This window comes from Pleurotus ostreatus (assembly GCF_014466165.1).
Source record: "Pleurotus ostreatus strain PC9 chromosome Unknown scaffold_1, whole genome shotgun sequence".
Classification (NCBI taxonomy): domain Eukaryota; kingdom Fungi; phylum Basidiomycota; class Agaricomycetes; order Agaricales; family Pleurotaceae; genus Pleurotus; species Pleurotus ostreatus.
This window is the reverse complement of record NW_023503156.1, coordinates 1,147,662-1,172,872: the sequence shown is the minus strand read 5'-3', so window position 1 is coordinate 1,172,872 and position 25,211 is coordinate 1,147,662. Positions and strand designations below refer to the sequence as shown.

At 51.1% G+C, this 25,211-nt stretch overlaps 7 protein-coding genes and 1 non-coding gene across 8 annotated transcripts; 3 read left to right on the top strand and 5 right to left on the bottom strand.

Annotated features, from left to right (window-relative positions):
* Positions 1–435: 435 nt before the first annotated feature.
* Positions 436–1,470, bottom strand: PC9H_000390 (uncharacterized protein; the record flags this gene model as incomplete). The annotated part of the gene is made up of 1 exon (XM_036770047.1): positions 436–1,470. The coding sequence occupies one exon, from the start codon at positions 1,468–1,470 to the stop codon at positions 436–438; it is 1,035 nt and encodes a 344-aa protein (XP_036635892.1).
* Positions 1,471–2,924: 1,454 nt separating this feature from the next.
* PC9H_000389 (uncharacterized protein) lies at positions 2,925–5,885 on the bottom strand (the record flags this gene model as incomplete). Its single annotated transcript, XM_036770046.1, has 18 exons — positions 2,925–2,946; positions 3,007–3,064; positions 3,121–3,144; positions 3,209–3,241; positions 3,304–3,320; positions 3,371–3,391; positions 3,446–3,468; positions 3,538–3,608; positions 3,669–3,781; positions 3,912–3,970; positions 4,025–4,131; positions 4,191–4,297; positions 4,350–4,413; positions 4,464–4,584; positions 4,638–4,860; positions 4,913–5,417; positions 5,450–5,513; positions 5,565–5,885. 18 exons carry the CDS (start codon positions 5,883–5,885, stop codon positions 2,925–2,927), a joined length of 1,953 nt encoding a protein of 650 aa, XP_036635891.1.
* Positions 5,886–7,363: 1,478 nt separating this feature from the next.
* On the bottom strand, positions 7,364–8,075 carry RPL20 (60S ribosomal protein L20; the record flags this gene model as incomplete). Its single annotated transcript, XM_036770045.1, has 4 exons — positions 7,364–7,513; positions 7,567–7,743; positions 7,833–7,884; positions 7,942–8,075. The coding sequence occupies 4 exons, from the start codon at positions 8,073–8,075 to the stop codon at positions 7,364–7,366; spliced, it is 513 nt and encodes a 170-aa protein (XP_036635890.1).
* An 829-nt stretch (positions 8,076–8,904) lies between these two features.
* Positions 8,905–8,999, top strand: PC9H_000387. The gene has a single exon. It is a non-coding gene; the product is annotated as a tRNA-Gln (tRNA).
* Positions 9,000–9,542: 543 nt separating this feature from the next.
* PC9H_000386 (uncharacterized protein) lies at positions 9,543–12,206 on the top strand (the record flags this gene model as incomplete). Its single annotated transcript, XM_036770044.1, has 3 exons — positions 9,543–9,608; positions 9,661–10,022; positions 10,073–12,206. 3 exons carry the CDS (start codon positions 9,543–9,545, stop codon positions 12,204–12,206), a joined length of 2,562 nt encoding a protein of 853 aa, XP_036635889.1.
* Positions 12,207–13,195: 989 nt separating this feature from the next.
* Positions 13,196–13,607, top strand: PC9H_000385 (uncharacterized protein; the record flags this gene model as incomplete). The annotated part of the gene is made up of 3 exons (XM_036770043.1): positions 13,196–13,404; positions 13,463–13,509; positions 13,564–13,607. 3 exons carry the CDS (start codon positions 13,196–13,198, stop codon positions 13,605–13,607), a joined length of 300 nt encoding a protein of 99 aa, XP_036635888.1.
* Positions 13,608–13,782: 175 nt separating this feature from the next.
* PC9H_000384 (uncharacterized protein) lies at positions 13,783–18,118 on the bottom strand (the record flags this gene model as incomplete). Its single annotated transcript, XM_036770042.1, has 19 exons — positions 13,783–13,859; positions 13,912–13,939; positions 14,000–14,087; positions 14,162–14,327; positions 14,380–14,495; positions 14,544–14,699; positions 14,757–14,946; positions 14,994–15,120; positions 15,172–15,667; positions 15,921–15,997; positions 16,054–16,409; positions 16,463–16,544; positions 16,592–17,007; positions 17,061–17,249; positions 17,304–17,445; positions 17,502–17,608; positions 17,660–17,814; positions 17,865–17,946; positions 18,001–18,118. The coding sequence occupies 19 exons, from the start codon at positions 18,116–18,118 to the stop codon at positions 13,783–13,785; spliced, it is 3,168 nt and encodes a 1,055-aa protein (XP_036635887.1).
* Positions 18,119–20,143: 2,025 nt separating this feature from the next.
* Positions 20,144–22,399, bottom strand: PC9H_000383 (uncharacterized protein; the record flags this gene model as incomplete). The annotated part of the gene is made up of 10 exons (XM_036770041.1): positions 20,144–20,236; positions 20,288–20,643; positions 20,696–20,771; positions 20,819–21,225; positions 21,280–21,465; positions 21,520–21,721; positions 21,778–21,884; positions 21,933–22,087; positions 22,138–22,219; positions 22,273–22,399. 10 exons carry the CDS (start codon positions 22,397–22,399, stop codon positions 20,144–20,146), a joined length of 1,791 nt encoding a protein of 596 aa, XP_036635886.1.
* Positions 22,400–25,211: the final 2,812 nt, after the last annotated feature.

Genomic DNA, 25,211 nt, shown 5'->3' with positions numbered 1-25,211 from the left:
CTGTGCTGGGTCAAGTCGGTCGATGATGGTAATAGAGTGGGAAGGAGCGAGCTGGAGTTACGAGGAGCCCCGCCGCGCCACCAGCTTCCAGCCCCTGGAATTCTGACTTGGACCGTGTCAGCCAAAGAGCATGATTATTTCGCGTGGTGGCTATAGAATTACGACGACAACTAAGGTAAAGAAATAACTATAGAGACAAGGTAACGGACGTAAATACAGAAAGCTCATGGCTCGACATCGATGAAATAGCTACAAATGAGTGTTGCAAGGAGAGTGGTGAGTCAGTATTAGGGGAAATGCAGGGATAGTGAAGGGCTACAATGGGTGTGTCGAGAGCTCGAGGGAACGGGCGGGGAATAAGGGAACAATAAAATATAAAACACCGCGGGTGAAACCAATTTATCTCCTGGCGACGAGTGAAACGTTGAAGGAGGGCTACAGTTTACGCAGCAGTTTGAGCACGTCGTTGTAATCGTGCTCCTCCCACCTACGGCCACCCTGCTCGCGGACCCAACGCTTGCTGTAACGGTGTGCAGCACGACGAGCCTCAGTACCAGCTACCTCGACTTTGGATGCCCTAGAAACGACCCATTGGTATTCATCAGACCCTCTCCCACTCCCCAAGCTCGTGTCATCTTCATCATCGGTAGCATCCGATTCCACGAGGCGCGTAACATCGATTCGTTGATTCGAAGTCTGAGTGCATTTCCTCCAGAATCGACTCAGTGACCCAAACTCGTCATACACTTTATCCGTTCCGGCATCTTTCGCCCTGAGGTTCTCACTGCGTTCGAAGACCAGATCTCCACCGCTGTCCGAACTATCCAGGGAGACGCCTAGCGTGATGCTCAGGGAACGTCCCCGTCCGCTGGGTGAATGCACCAGTTCCGGGGGTATCGACTCCCCAAGGTGCCGTTGAAGCTTGTTCAAGCGCCTACGGCGTGCAGTTGTAGGCGAAGGGGGTTGCGGGATGTCAGACGCCAGAGGGCTGACTGGGGCTGGGCTCGTAGAAACAGGGCTATGTGTAGGCGTCAAGCTACTGCTGTTGGATAGTGAATGGCGCTGTAAAACTTCGGGCGCAGTACAAACTCTAAGAGGTACGTGGCGTGCACGTTGAGAGTTCAATGTGATTGGGGCAGATACCATAGCAGCCTCAATTGAGTTCCCGCCTGTGGAAAGAAACGTCTTCGGGGATGAGGGGCTCGACGGTAAAGGTGTTGCAGGGATGATAGAGATGTCTGGCATAGATATTGGGGAATGAGGGAGCGTTGGAAGAGGTTTCGATGATATTGGGGATGAGGGGATCTCTGATCTGCTCTCCGCAGACGTGGGGGTAGGGGGCAGTGGTCTGACGGTTTGGACGGGAAGGTGGCGGAAAGGGAGGATCTGTGAAGCATATATTCTCGATGCCATTTGACCGAAAGGGGGGCAGGCAGTATCCACGGATAAGGATTTTGTTGATGTTGTCATGAAGGGCTTGATCTCTGTTATTATAGCCACTGCGGAAAGGATTGTTGGTTTGGAAATGAAGACTTTTCGAAGTTTGAGCGGGCTTAGTACGGTTCGTTAATAGGTTCGTGAAAGCTATCAGGCTAAATGGCAGCCGTTCTATGAAACGTAGCCGCGCACGAGTAGTAACAACACCGCAACACCGTTAAAGCAGTGATGTCGACAGACAACCGAGCTGAAGCGGGTCGGATCTGGGTGGACCAACTAACAACAGGTGGGTTTGACGGGATTGGGGGGCGTGTCGGGGCGTAAAGCGCAGGGTTAGGTTGCACTGGGGAGGCTTTACATGTTGGCCTGTGGCTTTATAGATACGACAACGTTGTAAGGGTCGATACGGATGCTAGGTAAGAATGCACTCACCTAGATTGAAATCGTAGAACTGATTCCATCGGGTGTCGGTACCCAAATGGTGCAAGGCAATGCAGTCGAGTTGCTATAGTGCGACGAGCCTCCACTGGCGGACCCATTTGTTGGCAAACCTGAACGGTCGAATTCCACATGTCTCGATGTCCACGGCTGCTGCTGCTTGGCCAAGGCTCCGTCCACCATTGGCGTACGTAGCGCCTTGCGGTCAGCCGGCGCAAAATCTGATCTGTGCATGTTCATTCCCGGAGACCGAAGATTCAAGAAATGCTCCGAGGGTGTCATGAATGAAAGGACTCTGTCGGGTCGTCGATCGTCGCAAGTTCATCCGGAGTAAGCGGCCACGTGCACAAAATCATGACAGTCGCGGTCTCTGTGAGGATGGTCTCCCGCGACAGGCTACACAGCTGTCGTCCTTGTTAGCGAGGACAAGGCAACTGAGGTTGACACAGACTCGCTGCTATCTACTATTTTTCAGGCCATTCCTACAGTGGTGACTATTATATCATATACACTGGCACGTTGCGAACAATCCAGCGGGATCCACACCACCCTTGCAGCTTTGTGAATGACCTTGCCAAGGGCGGCTTCGTCGCGGGGAACTGGTCAGCCAACGTGTTTTACACCAATGCACGGCGGCGTAGAGAAGCCTCGACAGGATCACTCACAGATTATGTCGATCATGGAGTCAGGGAACGCGAAGGAAGCATTTTCACTGGCACATGAAACCCACAATAACTGTGAATGCGCGGCGTGGAGGTGAAGCCAATCGATGAATCTGATAATCCGGATATCCTTATTCAACGCCCGCGACGCACCCCGTAGATAGCAGCTTTCAGTCGTCGACAATGTTGAATGTGGAATGTGGGCTTTCTTTCATGCACCCCGACTTTAGACCGAAGCCGATATTTTCATGCATGCACAACTCCGGGTATTTCTTCATGATATAGCAATGAAACAACTAGCATTCGATCACTTCTCGGACTCGGAGATAGCTGAATAAATTTCCACAATAGCCGCATTGGAATTGAAAGCCCTCCGGACCGTTCGAATCAAGAAAAAAGTTTGCTCGCACTATGCAGCGGATACTTGATTAGACATCTCACACACCAAAGGATGCAGAGAAAAGCATACGCGAATGTCCAGAGGTTCTGCGGATTGTTGTACGTGTCCTTGGTGTACGCGAAACGGACTGTAATTTCATCATCGGCGTCAGGTCCGCGAACGGTAACATCGGGTGCCACTTACACTTCGGTAATTCTGAGACGTAGGCTATAAAGAGGCGATTATTTGCATTCAATGACAATCTCCATTCACCAGGGATGTCAAAACTCACCAATAGGCCTCTGGTCATCGAAGAAGCTCCAAGCTAAAGTAGAAGAGTGAAACAAGTTACCCCTGGTGATTGATGCACACCGTTGCGTCACGTACCAGTCCTCCAATTTACTCTGTGGAGAAATTAAGCCGCGATTCCATGGATCAGAAAACAGAGACATACCGCATATTTGCCGAAACCAAACTGCGGATTGATTGTCAGTAGAAACACTAATCGAGGATACGCATAGCGACATACAGGTCAGGGGGGGCTAGGGGGTCCTGCAACGTCCATCAGTGAACATCCGACAGAATGACCCGCACAATCATCGCAGGGAACTTAACACATACGTCTTTCACGCCACCCGTCTTGATTTCTGAATCAAGGTCGAACCATTCTAAGACTTGGTTCCCGGACATCCCTAAGGCATGGCGGCGCTGTTAACAAACACCCTGGGCGATGTAAGTTACAAGCGGGTTACCTTTGAATTCAATACTCTGTCCAGGTCTTCCCCCGAAGATAGCTATTTTAGTGTTATGTCTCTCGTTCATCAATGTGCTAAACATGGCGCAGGTCGAGGCACACTGCCCATTGCTGACTTTTAACGCACCTCAGTGACGGACGATAAAGCCAGTTTCAACAGACGTACCTATGGCGACATTGCTAATATAGCAGCACACGCCAATCAGTAGCTCGTACCACCATCATGAAGGTTAACACTTACTTCAAATCAAAGGGAGGATCTTCCGGTACGCTCTCGACGAATCCAAGATCGCATGTATCCTGTGTAGCTGTCAGCCGGGATGCGGGGTCACAGCAATATAGCCTTTCTCGTACATGGAATCTCTGTGATGTCGGGTCAGGACGACCATTGACAACGAACGGAGCCACTGGCGACAAATAATTGAAGCTAGCGGGCATCTGAGTGTCGTTCAAAAACGCCCCTAAGTGTCTCAATCAATCTCCTATCTCCTATAAACCGTGGAAAATAAGCCTCACTCACAATTATCGGCTGTGTAGAATGCGAAGTTGCCATTGAGACCGAATGCGATATCCCCGGCAACGATCTTCTGAGCTAAAGGGTTGCCTCTGGTTGTGGACACAAAGCCTCTGTCGCTTTAGTTAGCGACTAAGATTATCGGTCATTGTGAAGGGAGCTCACGGATAGCCAATTTTGGAGCCAGCTAAATATTGGTGCAGGAATTGTCCCAAGCAAACAAATCCACCTGAACGTCATTTGAGTGAGATGACAATTGTCGAGATTATGTGTCCATACCGCCATTATCCGTCAAGTCTATGAGCAAGTGCGTTACACCTGCTGCTTTGAACTGAGTAACGGCTGCAACAACGTCGTGTTGGAATCCGTTGAAGTCCCCTCCGAAGGAACCGACGAACATCTGTTGTTGATGAGAACTTTTGCCATTGCATGAGATGAAGGACAAATACGTACCACCCCCGTCTTGGAATCAGGTAAGATAAAAGACTTAATCACGCCAGTGCTGCCATTGACTGGAGGTAATGTAGGCTCAAACTCGTGAGGTAATCCTACGGCGCTACTCTCCCCTTTATCGATAATGTCGGCACGAGGTAGGCGTCGAGGGGGCGGAGAGAAGCTAGCTCCCTTAAAGTCAATGCCATTCGTAGAGTCCGTTGCAGCGCAATTATTGGCCCAGCTAGGCAAGAGAGATTATAAATAATCATCCCGGGCGGACCTGAAGTACTTACAAGGAAGCCTTGTCGGTGAAAGGGCTGCCCAAGAAGTTCGTCAGGAAAGGCACACTGACGGTCTCGGCTCGCGTAGAGTTAACGGGGATGAGTTTGAGTTTCAGCGAGGTTTGCACACTCCCAGTGGGGCCTGCCATATCTCCAATCCGCTGCGAGAACGCATTTCCGGAAATCCTGTAGCTGCTGAACGCCGAATTGACTCGCACACCGTGATCCAAGTAGTTCCCGGAGACAGTCTTGGCCACGAAATCGGCGTAATCGTATGGATCCTGGTCTTCAATCTGAATGACTTTGGCACCAGCAAGGCGCTTCCAGTCAAAGCCGATTGAGTCGAAGAATCCAGTGAATTCTGTGCCAATCAAGTTGCTGAATTCAACTGCGTCAGGCGCTACAAAGATACTTTGTACCCCGTTTTCTTCCAAAGACACGAGAGGTGTCGGAATGATGTTCTGGAAATTGGTATAGCAGTTCGGGAACCAACCTTGGAGTAGAAAGGTGAAGATATCTAATCACGATATATATTAGACGGATACATACGAGTATGACCATCGTTCAACTGTGTCGTAAATTGGTACACAGCCCAATTGAAGTCATAGTCAGTCTGCAAAACTAGATAAGTTATATAGTGCCACTGATGAACGTATATACACACCGCAAATCTCGTCCTATTCAGCCTAGCGAGTGTGGCCCTGATATCTACTGTAGACTCCTGGAAGGGAGGCGGGGATTTCAAGTAATAGTCTTCAAATGTGAAGAAATCGAAAACTCCTGCGATGTTGGACAAGACGTTTTGTCGAAGGGTTTCGTTGAAGGGGAAAGCCTTCTGGCAGGCAAGAGCGTCCGTTGGCAGAATAAAACTCTTTCCGGCTATTTTAGCACAAGGATCGGCAGCGGGGGGTGCGGCGGCGGCAGCGAAAGACGCATAACCAACACAGGTAAGCAATGAGATGGCATGCAACCAGGAGCCAGACATCGCGTCGGAAAAGGGTCACGAAGTCAACCCGTTCCTCATTCTAGGCCAGCTTATATGTGACGATATCGGGAGAAGGGCGAGCTTCCCATGCAGCATACTTTCGTGATGATAAGAGGTGTTGTCCACACAAAAAAGAAGCGAGTGCGCGCCATTCCCAGCGGTATCCTAGGTCATACCTCGAAGGAACGCATTGCCGTTGTCTATAAAAATAAGAAAATCGAGTAAATATACCACACCCACATGGTGCATGGCAAGGCGTCATGCGACGGGCCTGTATCGACCATTGAGATAGACCGGCATGGTCACACAGAGGCAAGAGGCACTCCCAGCCAGGTCACATCGTGGGTACCTCGCAAGAAGCCACGCGCGAAGATGTGGGGCACAGTTTCGCCGATTGAGACTCGGACTGGGTCCCATCGAGCCGTAAGGCTTCTGGGGATAGTCTTGTGGAGGACGATTACCTACAATTGCATTCCTGGTTTGCGCCCGAGCGCGCATCTGTGCACATGAAAGGTTGCAGTCTGGTGATGTAGTCGGTGGGACGAAGGTTACCTGGCTTACACAATATCAATATCCCAATCCTGATTGATGATATCCGTTGCATGTTCTGCGTATGTACCAGCAGGTGCCTAGGAGTGTGCCGCAGGAATAAGAGGCAATAATGTCAAGGTTTGGTCACAGTACTGTTTTAGGAATGCAGGAATACTCAGCAGTAACTCAAGCATTCAGTCCGGCAGACCCTTTGACCTTCAAGCTCAAGCTTCAAAGCTTCAAGTCTGGATCGGTGGCGCCTCCAGAAGCTCCGTTCAACAACACCAAGCACTGACGACTGAGTGTAAATTAGGAATTCGTCGAGTTTGTGGACATTTCTGGTATCCACTGAGGCGAAGTCCTCGGATTGATTGAGGGCGTATCCATCCCACGCAAAAGCTTCGAAGGATGATTGAGCAGACCTGGGACAGGTTCACGCATGACGAAGTGGTCGAATACATGAGACAAGCATGATGTATTGATAACTGCGTTGACAAGAGGATGAGACGTGTTCAACTCGACAAATCTACTTGATATGGTTACTAATGGATCGTAAATCTGAAAAGCAGTGCGCCAGCATCGTAGGGCGGAAGGGAGGAGTGCTGGAGCTAGGAATTTGTCGGGTGTCGGATATCCGAAGATGTTGTCATTCCTACTCGTGTCATTTCAGAATAGTCCTCTAGTCTGAACAAGATTGAGGTACGCAGTCGCAGAACAACGTTATGGGCGCAAGTCGCGGGGTGGAGGGCAAGGAGTTGGCTGGGTTGGGTGGTTATTTTGTTGTATTTGTTCCCTAGCTCCCCTTTCCTTTGCTCCCTCCATGGCACTCGGGGAGCAAGTAATTCACTCGTAAGCAGATTGGGAAAGCAAAGTTCATATGTGGACGACCGTAAAGACATATATTTGCATAGCGACGTACATACACATACGCATGATGATGTAAACGCTTAGAAAGTGCTGGGACGGTGGGCAACGAAGGTCGAACGAGCCTTGCTGACGCGATGGGGAAGGGGGAACTTGAGCCCTGGGGTCAAGAGTTGCTTGATGTATGGGCGGCGGATGTCCTCCGTCTTCTCAATCTCAACCACACGGAGAATCTATGATAACGAATTTAGAGCAAGGCCACTGAAATAGAGGACATCAAGCGCACGTGGATGGAGCGGAAGCGGGCACGATGCCTGGCAGCCATGTCCTGGTAGAGGCTCTTCACGGCATCAGCACGCGAGAGGTCACGGAACTCCTTGTACATGTTGTGCGTGCCGGAGCGCGAGTCGTATCGGAGCCAGATACCGAAGTTCTTGACCTTCAAAGGCTTTTTCTCGTGGATCTATTTGTATGTCAGCAATGCCCATCTGCTTGCCTCTTGAATGGCTGCTAGGGACTACTTGTGTGATGTGCGGATGAAAAGATACGTACGACGTTGACACCGATGATTTCACCGCTGGCCTTCTTGACCTTCTTCAATTGCCTGTATTTGTGGAGTTCAAGTACGGATCTTCATTCGAGGAGGGTAAGGGAAGCGTACCTAAGGAAATACCAGAATCGGGACTTGGCAACGACTTCGTTGGGCGCAAAGATGCGCATGCGGTAGATTTTGGGGGTCGGATCCGACTCGGTGGGGAGATGGCGGCCCACGACCTGGAATTCCTGGAGGCCCATCTGCGAGAGCAAAGGCTTCAGTCAGATTGCTGATCGAGGACCCGCTGGTGCATCATCCGGCGTGACCCAAAGCCATCCATCTTTCCACCGTCGTTTCGAGCGATGTTTCGTAGTTGAATCCATACAAGGTGCACGACCATGGGCAGAAGAGTACTCACTTTGTCTTCTAGCGTTCTTGAGATCTTGCTGTGGGCTTTAGGTACACAATTTGTGTTGCGATCCTCCAAATTCTTGTTTGCTGCTGCGTGGTCCGGCGCTTGTTCAATCAAACACACCAGCAAGCCCCCTAACGCGCTCCCCTAAGCAATCACATTTCTACATTGGACGTCAGAAAACAGCTGAGTAATAGCATAGATAGGGCACTATAGACTAACAACTAGAATGACATGATTCCATGCCTAGATTTGCTAAAGTATTCCAAACATTGATCCAGTCGCTATTATGTATTTACCCAGTGGAAGGGCTGGAAACAGAGCTCTAGCAAATTGCTAGCTACATAATTCATTCTGCAGTGCTGGTACCGGTCAAAATACTTATCGGGGAGCAGTGCTATCATGATCAAGTGTTAGCCACACTTGCAACAATAATCCCATTCTAGCCGCACTCTCGCTGGAAAGATGGAGAGCGACGACACCCAATAACCCAGGTAATGCTCAGGCCAGTCTATACCTGGTCTATACTAAATTCATTGTACAATTTCTTTCTTTATTCACAAAAGCTTCGAGTGGGTGACACTCGGCATGTGACCAGCAATAGGAGCTCACAGGAGACACTCACTGAATGCAGGCACAAAGGCACATTGAGTCCACTGTAAAAAAGGCGCACAACCGGCTTAGTAGTGTAGTGGTTATCACCCCAGATTCTGACACAGAATCTATAGCTAAGAGAATTCTGGTAACCCAGGTTCGAATCCTGGCTAGGCCTCTGGTCCGCCTTCTTTTGAAGACAGACTTTTACTTTTGTTCCAAGTTATAACTGGAGCTACGCCACGTTTGTGGACCTTGTGGCGCAGAATTTGTGATGAATATTAAACAAACGAGGCTTTGCGCAGTCTGAGGAGAGCAGGAGCGGGCGCGACGGGTCATTGCAGGTGACTGCCGGCCAATCACAGCGTTCCGTCGGTCTCCTTTTGGGAGCCAGGCCCGCCACAGCCTCCAGAATTATCGTTTCAACTTTGCTCTGAGTAAATTGGTTCCGTGGTGTTGTTGTTCTTCAACCAATATTTTAGAGGACTAGCGGACGACTCGGAGTATCTCTTCTTCCTGCGCCACCACCACCACCTCACCGCGACCGTCCCAGACGAGCCAACGACCAGAACACCGTTTTACGATAACGCCTCACCATTTCATGACCCTTACGACGAAACCATAAAGACAGACTATGTTCACTAGCGCGCTGCATTGTTGGACAGGAGGAATGGTCGGGGTGGGTTTGACCGTGCTAGGAGCACCTGCCGTGGTACTTGCGATGCCTACGGGATTCCAGGCTAGCGTCGAGCGCAGAGAGTCCCAGGGTGCTACTCCCAAGATATGGGTACGTGACTGCTGCACTCGTCCTGGCATGCAAGACTGAGACTGGGCTCGAGATACCCGTGGTTGTGGTGGCCGTGACGCTTTCTGCGATTGCGATACTCATATGGGCTCGCCGATCCTCCGCAGTCCGACAGGGATTCTCTACCATTCTCTCGCGCTCGTCGACGAACAATACTTCATCGCGTCCAGGGACGGCCAGAGAAGTCACTGCTGAGCAGCTTGCAGGGTCTACGGCGAATGCAGCCAATGCAACGACTGCCAATGCAACGACTGCCAATGGCAACACTACGACGACTGGAACTGGTGCTAGACCCAGGAGAACCCGACGACCCCGTCGGACACCTTCTCAAGTATCCACGACGTCTTTGCCTGCGTACATGAAGGAACCCGGAGAGCAGGAGTTGGTTATCTACCGGTAAGTACCCCTCGTCGCTCAGTATTCTGCCGCTAACCCCTCCTCTACAGTGGTCCCGAAGACATGGAGGACGCTCCGATAGCACACACTAATATTGTAATGCCTCTAGTCGACGAAGACGCTAACGAATCTCAGCACTCTCACTCGCGGGACCACTCTTACCCACCGGCACCCGATTCGCCTAACGACATGCCGCTCCTCGCGGATGGTCAAGACGATGTCGATGATCACGACGCTTCTCCGGACTTGCTGCGCGCGCCCCCCGGTGAGGGCATGCCCACCAGACCCAGCACAGACACCCTGAATGCCTCCTCTGAAACCGGCATCGTTTCTGATATGGTCCCAACAGCAACAGCAGATCCTCGGGGAGAAGCCCCTCCGTACTTTGAAGTCATCGACCTCAATGACGACTCACAGCGAAACCTCATTGACGTAAGACCTGAGCTGGCCGCCTCCCCACCCTCAAATCCGTCAACGTCACCCGAGCCGCCATCAACCGGTGGATCAGGCGCCTCATCAGCACCAAGGCGGTCTACATTTAGATCCCTTTGGCAGACTATCTCTGCTTCGACTTCTGCATCTGGAGCCCCTCAATCCGCATCAGGCTCGCCAGCTCAGAGCCCCCCGGGTACGGGTGCTGGCTCAACCCATGCTCGCGCCGAGTCTGGGCTCTCCAACACCTCTTCATCCATTTCTAATGCATACTCCCCTCCCACTTCGCCGGTCCCAAGGACGAGCACGTCCCGCATCTCCCACCGTCCTACCCCCTCCGGCTCCTCCTCGATCCTTGCGCCCTTCCGCACCCTATCTCGACAACGCTCCATCCTCTCGATGACCCACTCCAACCACTCAAATACCTCAAACCTCCAGCACAACCGCTCGAATTCCAACCTCAACCAACTAAACTCACCCTCCATGATCTCCCTGAACTCTATTTCCTCTCCCCTCACACACACTACCATCCGCACTGAGTTTACGTACCCTAAGGGCGGCTTGACGGCGGAGCAGATCAAGCTGATTTCGTCGAGGGAGAGTGTCGGTGGGCGGTTCGGAAAACCTTACGGACCTGACGCGGTGGCATTTGCCGCAAGTCGCGAGGCGTTGGCGTCCAGGGAAGGGCTGCCGGACTTTGAAGAGGCAATTGGATCGGATGTTAATCTGACTCGAATGGGAGCTGGAAGTAGGCTTAGGACCGATAGCAGTGCCGCAATGAGGCGACATGAACGCGGGGGCTCGGAGAGTTCGCTGCCTATGGCGCCAGAACCCCCATTGCCAGCACATTCACGGGACTCGTCATCGTCCTCTTCGGCAGAAAGTGGCCAACCCATCGCCGTTGCACAAGCCCCGCAATCGGTGGACACCCAGAACGCTGGTGCTGCCCACCAATTGGGTGAGGACTCTGGAGACGACGAAGATAAGAAGGAGGCTGCGGAAGAGGCGTCGTCGCCTTCGACGAGCACTAACGCCAGCTCGACCAATACGCCGTCGCTGCCAACGACTTCCCCGCCCACTTCTGCTCCCACCTCACCACCGTCGACGGCCTCAAGTGCTGCCATGGAACTCCAGACCCAAGTGCAGAAGGCAAAAACGCCTCTTGTTGTAGCACCTATTAACGTTGTAGCGGATAAAGAACCCCAGTCAACGTCTTCTGCCCCTGCTACTGGCGCCCCACCAACCTCTTTCCGTGCACCGTCAACCGCGCCATATCGACCCGAATCCCGTGCTAGCTCGATGCATTCGATGCAGTCGTTTGCCACCGCCGCAGAGACCCTCCCTTCCACCACTCCTGTCCCCCCATCGGACTCTGAAGGAGAATCGGGAGACGAGACTGATTATCGAACTGACGGCGAAGGTGAATCAAGAGACGAAGAGGGAGCTGGGGTCACCGCGGCAGATGCTGCTCGATTGAGACTTGATGTTGGAAGCAAGAGGGACACGGTCATCGCCGAGTCGCCTTCGACGCCGAAGCTGAAAAGCCGGACCATGCATTTGGTTGAAGGAACGGACACAACTATAACTCAGAACCGATTCGATCATGACGACGATGACCTCGATGATACATTCGACGGTGGGGACACTCCGAGTGCTAGTGCTAAACGAGGGAGCGTGAGTGCGAGGGGAGGAAAATCTGCCAGTCGGCAATCGACAATGTCCACGATGACCATCGTGGCACCGAAGGCATAATGCGCATCATCTCCTCTTTTTCAAGTTAATGACATTTACCCCTCGCCCTCATCTTCATCCATCCGCGGACTTCTCCCCCGACTCCCAACCCCATTCTAGGATTTAACCGTTATTTACTTATCTACTATGACGCATGGTACTTCTTCCCTCTGCTCATTGCAATTGATCGCTATCGTTTGGATATATGTTATCAGGAGCATCAACTTCGCATTCATACATAGACTTTCCATCTTTCATCCTTGGTTATGTGGCCCGACATAGTGTTCTCAAGATTCTTAGGAAGGCAGCATTTGCATTTACATCGGCATTTGCGCATACAATTGTGTGTGTGCCTTTTGGGGTCTCTTGGTTGTATTTGGTCGGTTGTGCTGCCCTAGGCTTTCTCGTTCAACAAAATTTTCGGATTTCGTCCTGTGAATATTGTAATTTTGTCATCCTCGACTCTTTGTTTACGATGTTTATTCATCTGGAGTCTTACATCCAGCTTTTGCATATCACATCCATGTCGCCGCCATTCTCACTGACGTTCAGTTCATACTTCGGATCGAGTGTCCTGTGAACCCATTGGAGACGAGTCACCGTTCTGCACCCATCGCCGACACGAGCAGCATGACGTGCACCAATTTGGCTTTAATGTTCAAGGAACCGGGTCGTCTGTTTCCTATACATTCCAAATCGGGAAGGTGACATGCCCTTTTGGGAGTTTCGTCGTTCGGGACTAAGTTGGCAGCCGACCGGAGACGGGCGCTGATTGAGGTGTCACCGTTGACAACGTTGAACAGGTAGGGACAATCGAATGCTCAAAGAGACACCTGGAAAGGCACAGACCGGCGGTCAGGTCCCGCTACAGCATGGCGCTCAAGTGACCAGGAATCTCAGGGTGTTTCAGCATAAAAGGGCTGTCGCTTCATGCCAATGAAACCAGACTATCAACCACAGAGCAGTCCCAAGCCAAAGGCGAAGCAGCTCTCGCCACCACCCATCGCATCATGTCTTTCACACGACGACAATTGATGATCACCCTCTCCGTCACAGTGCTGGCGAATGTCGCTGGCGCCGTGACGGTCTGTGCGAGGAGCATCCGTCCCTACGCCGAAGCTGCGTCGTTCTGGCACGACATATGCGGAATCACTGTGTCGGACCCCAACACCGTCCTCATGGCCACCAATCTCGAGTTCTTCGACCCAAGTTTCGAATGGTGAGACAACCGACAGATGTCTCTAAGGGGTCGATGCTGACAACAATGTCGCCTTCAGTGACACTAATGCCGGGTTTGTGCAGGCGCAGTGTGTATCCTTCAATTGTGAGTCATGCTTGCTCGTTGGCTTGTTACGCCTCTTCAAGTATTTTTCATTAGCGTGCGGTGGTGCAACCGACTGCGATCATGAGACACCTACCTAAGGATCTGAGCTACGGAAGGCCCGTCAGTCGATACGCCCACATATGTATAAATACCTTTCCATGCCAGTTGTGGGCAAATTTCTCCTTAACGTTAGAAGAAGATAACCGCGAACACCGAAGAATGAACATCAGAACATAAGGATACATTCTATCAGCTAGTCCTCTGAATAATAGGTTACAACTTTGCCTTGACATCCTCCGACGACGACAGATCGGGATATTGTCTGGACAAAAACCCCAGTATTTCTTCGGCTACGTGACATATTTAGTTGTTTGGGAATGACAATGGCACTGAAGATCTTACCGCATGCTCGAGGCGCTTCTTGAGGTATCTACAGTGCATTCATGGGTTACCGACAAAAGGACTCGACGGGGTACGACTTTCAACTTACCAAGTGTCCAGCTTCGTGTACAATCGTGTTTGACGCGTTTTTTCTGCGGCGCCAGACGCGCATCTGAGCTTCAGGCGGTCCACCGAACCTAGATCCTAGTCGTTCAGTCATCCGCCCTCCTAGCATACCAGTACGCCTGAACGAAGTTATTGTTACACGTACTTCGTGTTTTCCGGCTTAGGCATAATCCAAAACAGAGATATCCTCTCATCTACATCCTTCAACCTCTCCCAAACCTCATAAGGGGTGATACTCTCAAGGAATGCAACGGATTCTTGTACCGCTGGCATTTTGAGCAGTATTTGTTCTGTGGGTTTGTCGTTGCTCCCTGTACTGATAGTAAGCATTTGTTATTGAAGAGAAAGAGACAAAGAATGTACCGGGTGCGGGTGGGAGGGTATGCGCGTAAAGCCCGTGGTCAATGTATGACTTCAATACATTGGGGTGCCAAGCAGCAAAGAACGGGTTCTTGAGCATCGTAGCTTTCGCTTCTTCTCTGTGAGAGTAGTCAGTAACTATAATTGACGTGGTGATACACACATACCTCGACTGCCAACGCTCGCGTCTAAGAAGGGAGCCCAAGGTCAAGTCTTGTATATGAGTGTCCTTGGCTTTTTCGTAGTACATCGGTGCCACGATGACGGGGTCTATGAGGATGAGAGACGAGTACAATGATGGGTTTGTAAGCGCCGCCAGTGTTCTGTCCAATTCGTTGTTTCAAGACATGCGATGAGTATAACGGCGCAAGCCCACTCACGAAGTACAACCCCCAAACGAATGTCCGACTCCAATGAGTGTACGGTGCTTGAAGCCGAATTTTTCACGCGATTCGGACTCTGCTGCAGCTACCTGTGGTAGGTGAGTTGGCAGGGGTGCCGAAGATGCGGTGGTTGGCAGGAAGTACACCAGGAAGTTAAGGATATCGCGGGCATTGTCCGTCCAGTCATCTATGTGGGCTCAGATGCATGCACACTAGCAGTATATGAGAACGTACAGATAGCCCCCAGCTTGCCCATGTTCAACAGCGCCGAGTCCCCTGTCTGAACTGCCTCGAACGACCATACTTCAGCAATATCGTGCCTCGGGGAGCTGAAGATTTCGTGCAACACCGTTTCCCATATCTGCCGTATTCATGTAAGTCATTGTCGTTGGCGTAAGGAGAAGGAGAGCACCTCTTTATTAAATCCGTTGGCATGGACGAAGAAGAGCGTCAAGCCTTTCGGGTTCACAGGTTCCTTCTTCACGTAACGATTGACGGCGTTCCACAAGACCCACTTGTGCCCTTCCTCGGGCCTGGACGAGGCTGTCTCATCCCGGACTTTGTTCAGAAAATCCAGCATGTCTTTCGCAGCCTTCTTTCTCTCCTCCTTTGCTGCACTTTCGCCCTTCGCCGAGGGGAGTGGGACATGTGGGGTACTCCTCAACCATGCAGCAGGGACGATATGGGTCGAGACAGTAAACGGGGAACTGGGTGAGATGCTCCTTTGTGGAGATGGCAAGGCCGGTGGAGGCGTAATCAACGAACTGGGCGGAGGATATACGGGGAAAAGTGAGCGTGTCGGGAAAGGCGGGCGCCCTGGAAGGAAAGAAGGCGGCTTTGGGTACGACGAGAGGCGAGAGAAGTCGATATCTTTATCCCACAACGACGACATCGTCAACGTTGAACCTCTAAGTTAAACTTGAGCTTAATGGTCTGGGGGGATATCATGATTCCGGCATGAGTTACCCGGTCCTTCAGTCAGGGACTCAACGTGTTGTGGCGCGTCCTCAGGAGCGCCGCTGGACTTCGACAGAGTGCGGCGGTTGGGAATCGTAGTGAGTCAACGTAAACGAAATTCTATCATATTTGCCAATCTGAACGAATACAAAGTACTCAAGGGTCTATGCTTCTCTTTCCTTCCTATCATCTAATTAATTGTACTCTGCCTTAATGATGTCCGCCGCACGCTCTGCGTAAATGTACACCATTGCTTGGGTGTGCGCCGCAGGGATCAATGGCTGAACGAAGGGGGCTCAGCAACGTACAACCGGATGAAAGATGTGGGAACGCTCACGATAACTGAAGCATCAACAATTCTCAGGCCGTTGAGACCCTTGACCTTCAAGTCTGGGTCTACAACACCCCAAGAAGCTCCTCTCGGAGACATTGAAGCCGTGCCAACTGGGTGTTGTCCGGAGGCAACGTTGGCGCGGAGGAAGGCATGAAGTGCATCGTCGTCGTCGATATCCAATGCTGCGAAGTCTCCAGCACGGCCAAGGACATAACCATTCCACGGAGCAGACGAGAAGAATCGTTGGGCAGACCTAACGGCTTCACCAATAACGAAGAGATCCCATGGGTGAGTCATGTAGGCTGGATCGATGGAAGGGGCGGCGAGCGGATCGGCCGAGAGTAATGTGAGGGAGCCGCCTAATGGACGCTATCAGTCTGTCGGAGGATCTTATGGGCAGCGTAGGACTTACGAGACAAGGGTGAAAGAACTGCGGGATCAGCGGCGATGAAATTGTCGGATTCTAACCCTGGAGGCCCGAAAACGTTGCCATTCTGGTATTTTCAGCGTGGTGCATCGGTTAAGAGGGCGTGAAGCTTACCGTGATGTAAAACTCGAAATGACCAGTGTTGGGTCCTGCTGGGTCTGGTACGGTTTGGAAGATACTTGAATCAGGCGCGATCCTTATGCAGCCTACATGGTCTATTCCAGCATTGACGTAGGCTCCAGTGCCAGTTTGTTGCCATTGCTCAAGAAGTTCTGCCTGGAGGGTCGCGTTCCGTTTCACCGTTTCATATGTGTCCGTTGAGTTGGCGAACCATGCAGTGCCGATGAGTAGATGGTCCGTCAAGTTCTTTCCAACGGAAGGTAGTTGATGCACAGGAGTGATGCCAAAGGGAGTCAGGTCGGCAGCGTCACCTACACCAGAGTGGAGCAGAATGGGAGGGGTGCCAAATGTGCCCGCGGAAAGGATGATTTCCTTTGTCGCAGAAACCGCCCTGGCAGCACCAGGAACACCTACATACCCAAGAATTAGTGCAAACAAGGGGTCATAGTTACTATGAACTCACGATTGACGCTTTCCACGAATTCGACTGCCGTAAATTTGGTTGCATCGGTGGGATCAGTTGATAGCAAGCGCGTAACTTGGGAGTGTAACAAGATGTCGAGGTTCGGTCTGTTGACGACAGCAGGGGTAAGGTAAGCGGTCGCAGAGCTAATGCGTCTACCGTTCGTGTCGATGGTAGATTCAGACCAGCCTAGTGGGGCAGTATGAGCACCCGACACTGCGGCAAGCTTCAGAATAGACCTACCCATCCCTACTTGGTCCCCTGCATTTGGGGCCGCATTGTAAGGGAATTCGCTGTTCACTGCGGTGGTTTCAATAACCCTATCATCTATGGGTTGAATATACTGGGGTGGTGTGACCGAAATGGTGTCGATTTGTGTGGCATCCTAAAGGCGTGTGTGGTGAGTTGTGAGCGAAAGACGCGATACCAGGGTTACGATACCTCGTGAATATATGGCTGCAAACTGTTCCAGCTCCAGCCCTCATCGCCTACTAGTGTGGCAATGTTATTGTAGTTGTCCGAGGATCCCCGTGTGTAGAGCATGGCATCTGTAATCACAATGTCAATCGAGATCCTCAACTTTACGAAGTATAGCTTACTGATTGACGATGTTCCGCCCAGGACAAAGCCTCTGGAGATACCAATGGTTCTACCGTCGAGAGCGGCCTGTGGAGTCGAGGTAGAATTCCAATCATACGCAGAACCAAGGAGGCCTGGCCATAGATACGGGACTTCTAATTCAAGCGCGTCATTCCTAGGAATCTGATTGAGCATATCGCCAAGAGTTTCGGAGAAATGACGTACTGCCCGCCGGCTTCAATCAGCAACACCGAAGTGCCTTCATCTTGCGAAAGTCGATTAGCTAGCACGTTGCCAGCAGTTCCACCTAGGGAGACACATGCGATCAGTTGACGCAAGCAATGTAGACCTCCAAGCTCACCTCCAACCACGATAAAGTCGTATTGTTGGTTGAGCTCATTGCTGGAGCTCAAGAATCTGGCTCCAGTGAAGGAGAGGACAGTGAGGATGTGGACGAATATTCCTTGCCAGCAGATCATTGCAGCGGGACTTGGGCGTTGTCCACCGTCGAGTCTGAGGTTTTATAGTGCAGACCATCCCATGGTCGGTGTTTCATTGCCCAGATGGGTTTCTGCGCATAAGATGGTGGGTCAGCACAGAAGAGTAGAGATTGACAAGCTTGCATGGTTAACTCGCAAAAGTGTCACCGATCCACGTTGCATGCGGCATGCAATCCTTCTAAGAATAAAAGGAGGGATTCGGGGTTAGAATTGGTTAGGGTGGGCCCTAGATCGAGGGCTGTGACCTGAATGGGAAGGAAGTAGGCCGAAAGCAAGGAATTGTGTCTTCTTCTCGCACTCAACGCCATCTGGTGCACGGTAGAGACGGCTTCTACAGAGATCCTGGATGAGGACATGCCTATCGGCGTAAATACCCAATCGCCATCAGAAAATATCACTTGAGGAAGCCAACTGAATGGTCGAGAGCTTAAATGACACGGTAGTCAAATGGTCTTTATTTGGCTTCGTACCTGGGACCAAATAACGCGTCCACAACTGATCGGCCCGGAACGACGGCATAAACATTACGCGGAAGTAAACAACCGGAGCTCTTTGCAACTCTATCCGTCGGTTCTGAAGATCTGCATTCCCTGATAGTCGACTACAACAGTCCCTGACCACAGAGGCATTTGCAGAGACAGCTGTCCTATCCTTGAAGCCTGGCTTAGAAGTCTAAATTCGCCGTTTCGGTTTGCTACTAGAATTTGATACTGCGCTTGACAATCCCTCATGCGTCGCAGTGCATCTCATCCACGGCCCGGGTATTGTCTCTAGAGACATCGCCGAGCTTTCTGCAGGTTGGATCCGGCGTCATTACGGCACGCCCGTAGATCACCATCCGTATGCAGTTAATCGCCGACCACCGTAAAACCCCGACGTGGGCCACCAACTTATGTCAATACCAAACTTACGCGGGTAGATTTTTCTTTCCAGTAGCAGACATGATCCTTCAATTCATTCGATACATGTAGGATTCTAGAATACAACTTCAAGCGCTCACACGCTTAGTGTCAGTATCAGACCTTGTCCGCGGTCTGACAGCCAAGATTGCGCCCTACACGTAGCCAAGGCTTGGACTGTTTCATACTCGCAGCCGTTCGGTGACGATTCCATTTGCTTATTTTTTCTTGCTAATAGCATTCTTTAGGAGACCCACAATGGCCGCGCTCTTGGCCCACCATATGCTCAAGTATTGCTTATTTGATATGGATCGCCGTGAATATTCAAACCGAGAGGTCTTCTTCCAGACAACAATACCCACGGGGGGTTCCTTCGTCGCGACCGAACGAGCACATGGCGCGCATCCGCCAAGTCGCTGCTTTCGTGACTCCTTCAAGTGGAACATTGCGCGTAAGGCGTTGTCTGGACAAGCCAAGGTCGTATTGCTTCTTTTCCCCCCTACCAATGGCCACCACGCCGAGCATCGCAGTACTATGTACCCCGGTCCCCGATCCATTGCACGCTACGACCTGCTACGACGCCACAGCTCTGATCGACACTGTCATGAACTGACACTTGCTATCTATAATGACTGCGGCGGAGAACAAGGCGGGCCATCACCGGTGAACGTTTGCAAGCAAATAGGACACGATACCAACGAAAACGCCTGGTCGAACACGGTTGATCATAACCAAGACGGCTATGAGGGACTTGGAAGTTAGTTGCCAATGCCACAGATAGAATGGGTCACTTAACTCGAGCTTATCATCGTGTTCAGAAGCATGCCGCTTCCTTCACTCAACTTGAACCCCAGCGCTTGAACGTTTGGACCGTGACATATACACTGCCCCCGGAAGAGAGAACCGCTCGAAGCCCGCAAGATATCAAATGGGGGTCGACGAATTCACTGCGTGCCAGCACAAAGGGTAGCTTAATACAATACAGAGTCAACGACGTTGCAAGAGGGACTGTTAGTCTGGCAGTTCGCTACAAAGTCAAATGAAGGTAGGATCAATATACGAGACATAGATAGACCGTCAAATAAATGAATATGCCTCCCGTCGATTATACAAGCTTCCAGTCCTCCTTGATAAAAGCCGCCGCGCGTTCAGCAAATATGTAAACTGGCACTTGGGTGTGCGCCGCGGGGATCAACGGCTGTATAGGCGCAAATTAAGTTTCACACCGGAGCGTAAAGTGGAAACTCACAATAACGGATGCATCGACGACACGCAACCCCCTCAACCCTTTGACCTTCAAGTCGGGATCCGTGACACCCCAAGTGGCACCCTTCGGCGACATAGATGCAGTCCCAACGAAATGTAGGCCAGGGCTACCGGTTTTGCGGAGGTATTCATCCAGCTGGTCGTCATCCTGGATATCTATCATAGCAAAGTCCCCAACTCGATCGAGGACATATCCTTCCCAAGCCGGTGAAGCTATGAATCGTTGACCGGACCGTACAGCTTCACGTAGGGCGAAGCGATCGAACTCGTGTGCCAAATACGACGGGTCAATAATTGGATCATCGAGGGGGTTTGAAGAATTCAGGGTGACAGAGCCGCCTAACAGCGGAGGTTCAGAGCACATCATACTTTGATAGTCTACTGGACCTACGAGCCAAAGTCTTGGTAACCATGACTTCAGAGAGAATTAAGTTATCAGGCGTGGGTTCTGCAAAGATATTGCCATTCTGGTCATTTCAGTATACCATCACGCCTACGATAGGGAGGGACCCACTGTGATGGTTATTTCTATGTGTCCGGTGTTAGACCCTGCAGGGTCGGGGACGCTGTTGAAGATACTTGCGTTGTCCGCGAGTCGCACGTAGCCCAAATGATCGATTCCGCTACCCGAGAATAACCCTGTACCATTCGCCTTCCATTGCTCGAGAAGTATCGCCTGAAGCGACGTATTACGCCCTACCGTCTCGAATGTTTCCGTAGAATTGGCAAACCATGGCAACACCGCAATGATATGGTCAGTCAAGTTCTGTCCCACGGACGGAAGGTTATGGGTGGATTTGATCCCGACGCGAGCGAGGTAAGTAGGATCACCGATGCCAGAGTGAAGAAGAATATTTGGAGTACCGATCGAGCCAGCGGAAAGAACGATTTCTCGAGTGGCCTTGACGGACTGGGGAAAGCCTAGTACCATCGTAAGCTGATTAAAATATGCGGGGATGCTCCACGTGCACTCACCTGTACCAGCGACAAATTCAACGGTATTAAATGTGATGTCATCGGTGGCATTGGACACCAGTAGACGCGTAACTTGGGCGTCGAGCAATACATCGAGGTTTGATCTGTTGATGACACCGGGACTAAGGTACGAAGTAGCAGAGCTAGCTCGTTTGCCAGCAGACGTGACTGTGGATTGCAGCCAACCTAGACAATGGGAATCAGATGGAACTAACGTCAAGCATGTGTTCAACGTCTTACCAATGCCCAAGTGGTGACCCGAATTGACATCTAAATTGAAAGGAAATTCGCTGTTCTCTCTTGTTGTTTGAAGAACCCTGTCGTCGATAGGCTGAAGAATACTTGGGAGTGAAATTGCTACTAGGCCATGGCGCCCGTGTACCGAAGGATCAAACTCGCCCTCCGTAGGCCGGTTGCTTGAAGGAGGGGACCACAGCTCGTTCTAGAAAGAGAAAATATCAATCATGGTAGGTCCACAAATGATTTAGCAACTAATACCTTTTTGATATATGGTTGAAGACGATCCCAAGACCAAAGCGGATCGCCTACTAATTCAGCTATACTGTCGTAGTCGTCAGATGTTCCTCGAGAGTAGAGCATGCCGTCTATTTGATTTGTGAGTCCACCTCCTTAACCCACTAGAAATCACTTACTGATTGATGAGGACCCGCCGAGGATACGACCTCTTGGAAGCGATATGCTCCTGCCACCCAGGGTGGTCTGGGGTGCGGAAGTGTAATTCCAATCATGCGTGGAGCCAATCAACCTCGTCCACAGAAATGGTACCTGCGATTCGAGGACATCGTTCCTGATACCAAATGTTAGCATGTCTACGAGCATAACAAAGAGGGCACGTACGATCCGCCTGCTTCGATAACTAAGACCGAGACACTTGGGTCTTCTGAGAGTCGGTTAGCGACGACATTTCCGCCAGTCCCGCCTACGCACGATTGGCATTGGTTTATGTGAACAATCTCAAGGCTCCGGGCTCACCTCCGACCACAATGAAGTCGTATTTGTCGCGTAAATCTTTGCTTGTTGGCAGAAGCCTTGCTCGGGAGAAAGAGAGGCATGAAATAAGAGCTAGAAGTTGCAAGAAAGTTCCTTGGAGGTAAAGCATTGTTATAAAGTTTGCAGCTGCCTAAATTTCTGCAGCTTTTTCGCTTTTATACCGCCCAGCCAGGCGCTGGCATAGACTATTTCGTTCGATGGCGTGTGTAAGCGTGTGAAGAGACCAGAAGCCTTGGGCATCGGCTGGCTTGCGTGTACGGTCGGCCTAGCTTGCACTATTGCTAATGAGGAAGCAAATGGGGATTTGCATCGCTGTATACTGCAGACTGGGACGTCGTCACACAAGGACAATGCATGATTTTCAGCGTTAACAACACAACCGTGAAGGTACCCTAGGGTTACTTCTAAGAACCATTGTGTCAGAATCTACAAATGGTAGTCCGGATCGGAGGTCACGAACCTGAAATTATGTAGTGATGCACATGGCGCAATGGTTCAGTTTTTGAGTGCCGTTCTGCGTACGCATACGCGTCTGGCAAGTCAACTGTCCCACACGATTCTGATGACCAAAGAACCTCTTGGCAGCGGCATGCAGCCTTCAAACCATGCCGAGACTCGAGCACACTACAGGACCAAAGAAAACATGAGACGGTGACTCTAGGATGCTCACCAACAGTACAATTCAGCAGCATGGGGCAATCAACGGAGAACTCGCGATCGAGCTTCCACGGGCCGTGACTCTTCCGAACGTAGAACCTATGTCACGATAGCGTGTCCTTTTCATACGTTAGCAGCCATGTATTCAGCTTGAAAAACTGGATATCCGGCAGCTTCAGCTTCACAAAATTCGAAACTCTGTTGAACGCAGAGCAGAAAGAACAGGGGAAATAGGCGCCAGCCAGTGACCGCGTCGGACCTTTGCTCAAGGGAATACTTTGGACGCTGTCACCTATGTTGTGCTATATCTGAGGCCTGAACGTTTGAACACTCTCACTTCAACTTCGGGACAGAGGCGAGCATGGTAAAAATCAGCATGAAATCCCCGGCCAGCGTAGCAATCATCCCCGTGTACCTCGTAGTAAATTTTAGAACGATCTCAGCCCTGGCCCCACACTGGGGAAGAAGAAGCTTGGTTTATAGACTGCCACCACTGGAGGGACACTGTCTTGCCATTGTTTTTTATACAACTACACTTGTCCATCGGCTTATCATTGCCGGGGGGACTCCGAGGTTGGTTCGTACTCCTTTTTCTCTCATAGTCTTATGGATGAACCTCTCAGTCAATAAATAGTGGGGGCTCGAGGTCCTTCGGAGATTGACGCAGGGTCGCACCTCCTTCATCCCATCGTTAGCACCTCGTCAGCCGAGGCAGAAGCTATTATTAGACGTTCAACCTTCCCCTCGCGTCAGAAAACAGATACTCAGACACGCCACACTATTCATAGAAACTCGCCGCAGAACAGCAATCTGTCAGCAAAGAAGGTGAGTCATACGGGAGGTTGACGGGCGGTACTAGGCACGACGGACCCATGTCATTCTAGGCTTTGTTGCTCCGTGCGGGCCTTGTGGATGTTAGTGAGCGCTATAAACGGTCTCACTTAAACACTAGGAACAACAGCATACTACTTTACGCGATTGTCAAGGTGTCCGCGTCAGTCTTTGATCCGTTTTGACAATACAAACCAAAAATACTTGACTCTGCAATGCTGCGAGGACTATTCTCATCCTTGACACGACCACCAGGCTGACAGGTCATGGGCAAAAAACAATCTTCCAGGGCGTCCCGATGCGCTGTTCCATGGTCTGCAGGCGTAGACACCAACGGCCTTCTCCAGGCCATCATAGCAGAAGTATAAGATCTGAAGTCGTGGCGAGAAGGTTGAGTCAAGCCTCAATTCCACTCATCATAAGTCGATGGCATACCTTACGGTGGCTCTCGGTATTCTAATGACCGCTGTCTCTTTAACCGAGGCAGTCCCACCTTGTACCGATCCCAAGAGGCCAGTGGCTGTCTGCGTGCAATTCAGTAGACCATTCTCCGACAACTCGTTTTTCTGGTCTCAACCACCCTGTGCGGTCAACGCACCGTCACAAAGCACTCTAATAGGAGACAACCTTGAACAATTCAGTAGCACCGCCGGATGGTGAGGCTCGTTCAGATCGAAGCCTGAATGCTGGACTAACGACTGCTGCGTCAGCTCACCTCCGTTCGTGGCGACATGCTGCACTTCATTGGGTAAGTAGTGTACGAACCAGGAAGCTCTACTCACGCTTATCGCATTCGACCGTATCCCCAAAGGCTGCGGGACAGCGACAGATTGTGATGTTGAAACCCCTCCCCCAGTACCCCAGCCAGCCTTCTTGGGAAGTACGAACCCCTGGCACAACGTAGTTCCCTGTGGCATTGACAACCCTTCTCGTGTTCTCGAGAATGTCATAACCACGAATTCGCCGGCAACCACTCCGTTCCAATGCATGGACCTCTGTCTCTCGCTCTTCATGCCATTTGCGGGAGTGGAAAATGGGAACGAGTGTCATTGTGGGACTGGGTTTGTCGGTGGTGTACCGCCGCCGAGTGCCGCGACTGTTACTGAATGTGGGACGCCGTGTGCTGGGAATTACCACACGACGTGCGGAGGTGCGTGGAGGATACAGATATTTAGCCTGCAGTTTTAGTCGAAGATGAGTCTCGAAGCGAGCAGAGAAGGGGAAAGCGGTTGGAAAAGACGAATATCCCCCTGTTTGTTAATTTTGATTCATGTTCCCAAACAATATCTAGTGTTGACCGTTCCGGCGAAACGTCAGCGTGGCAAGGCAATGACAAAGCAGACACTACCAGCTAGTCTATGACTTGACACTGAGCTTAAGCCGGAGCCGAGCGGCACGATATGAAGCAGTATATTGGTACATTGGTAGCGGTT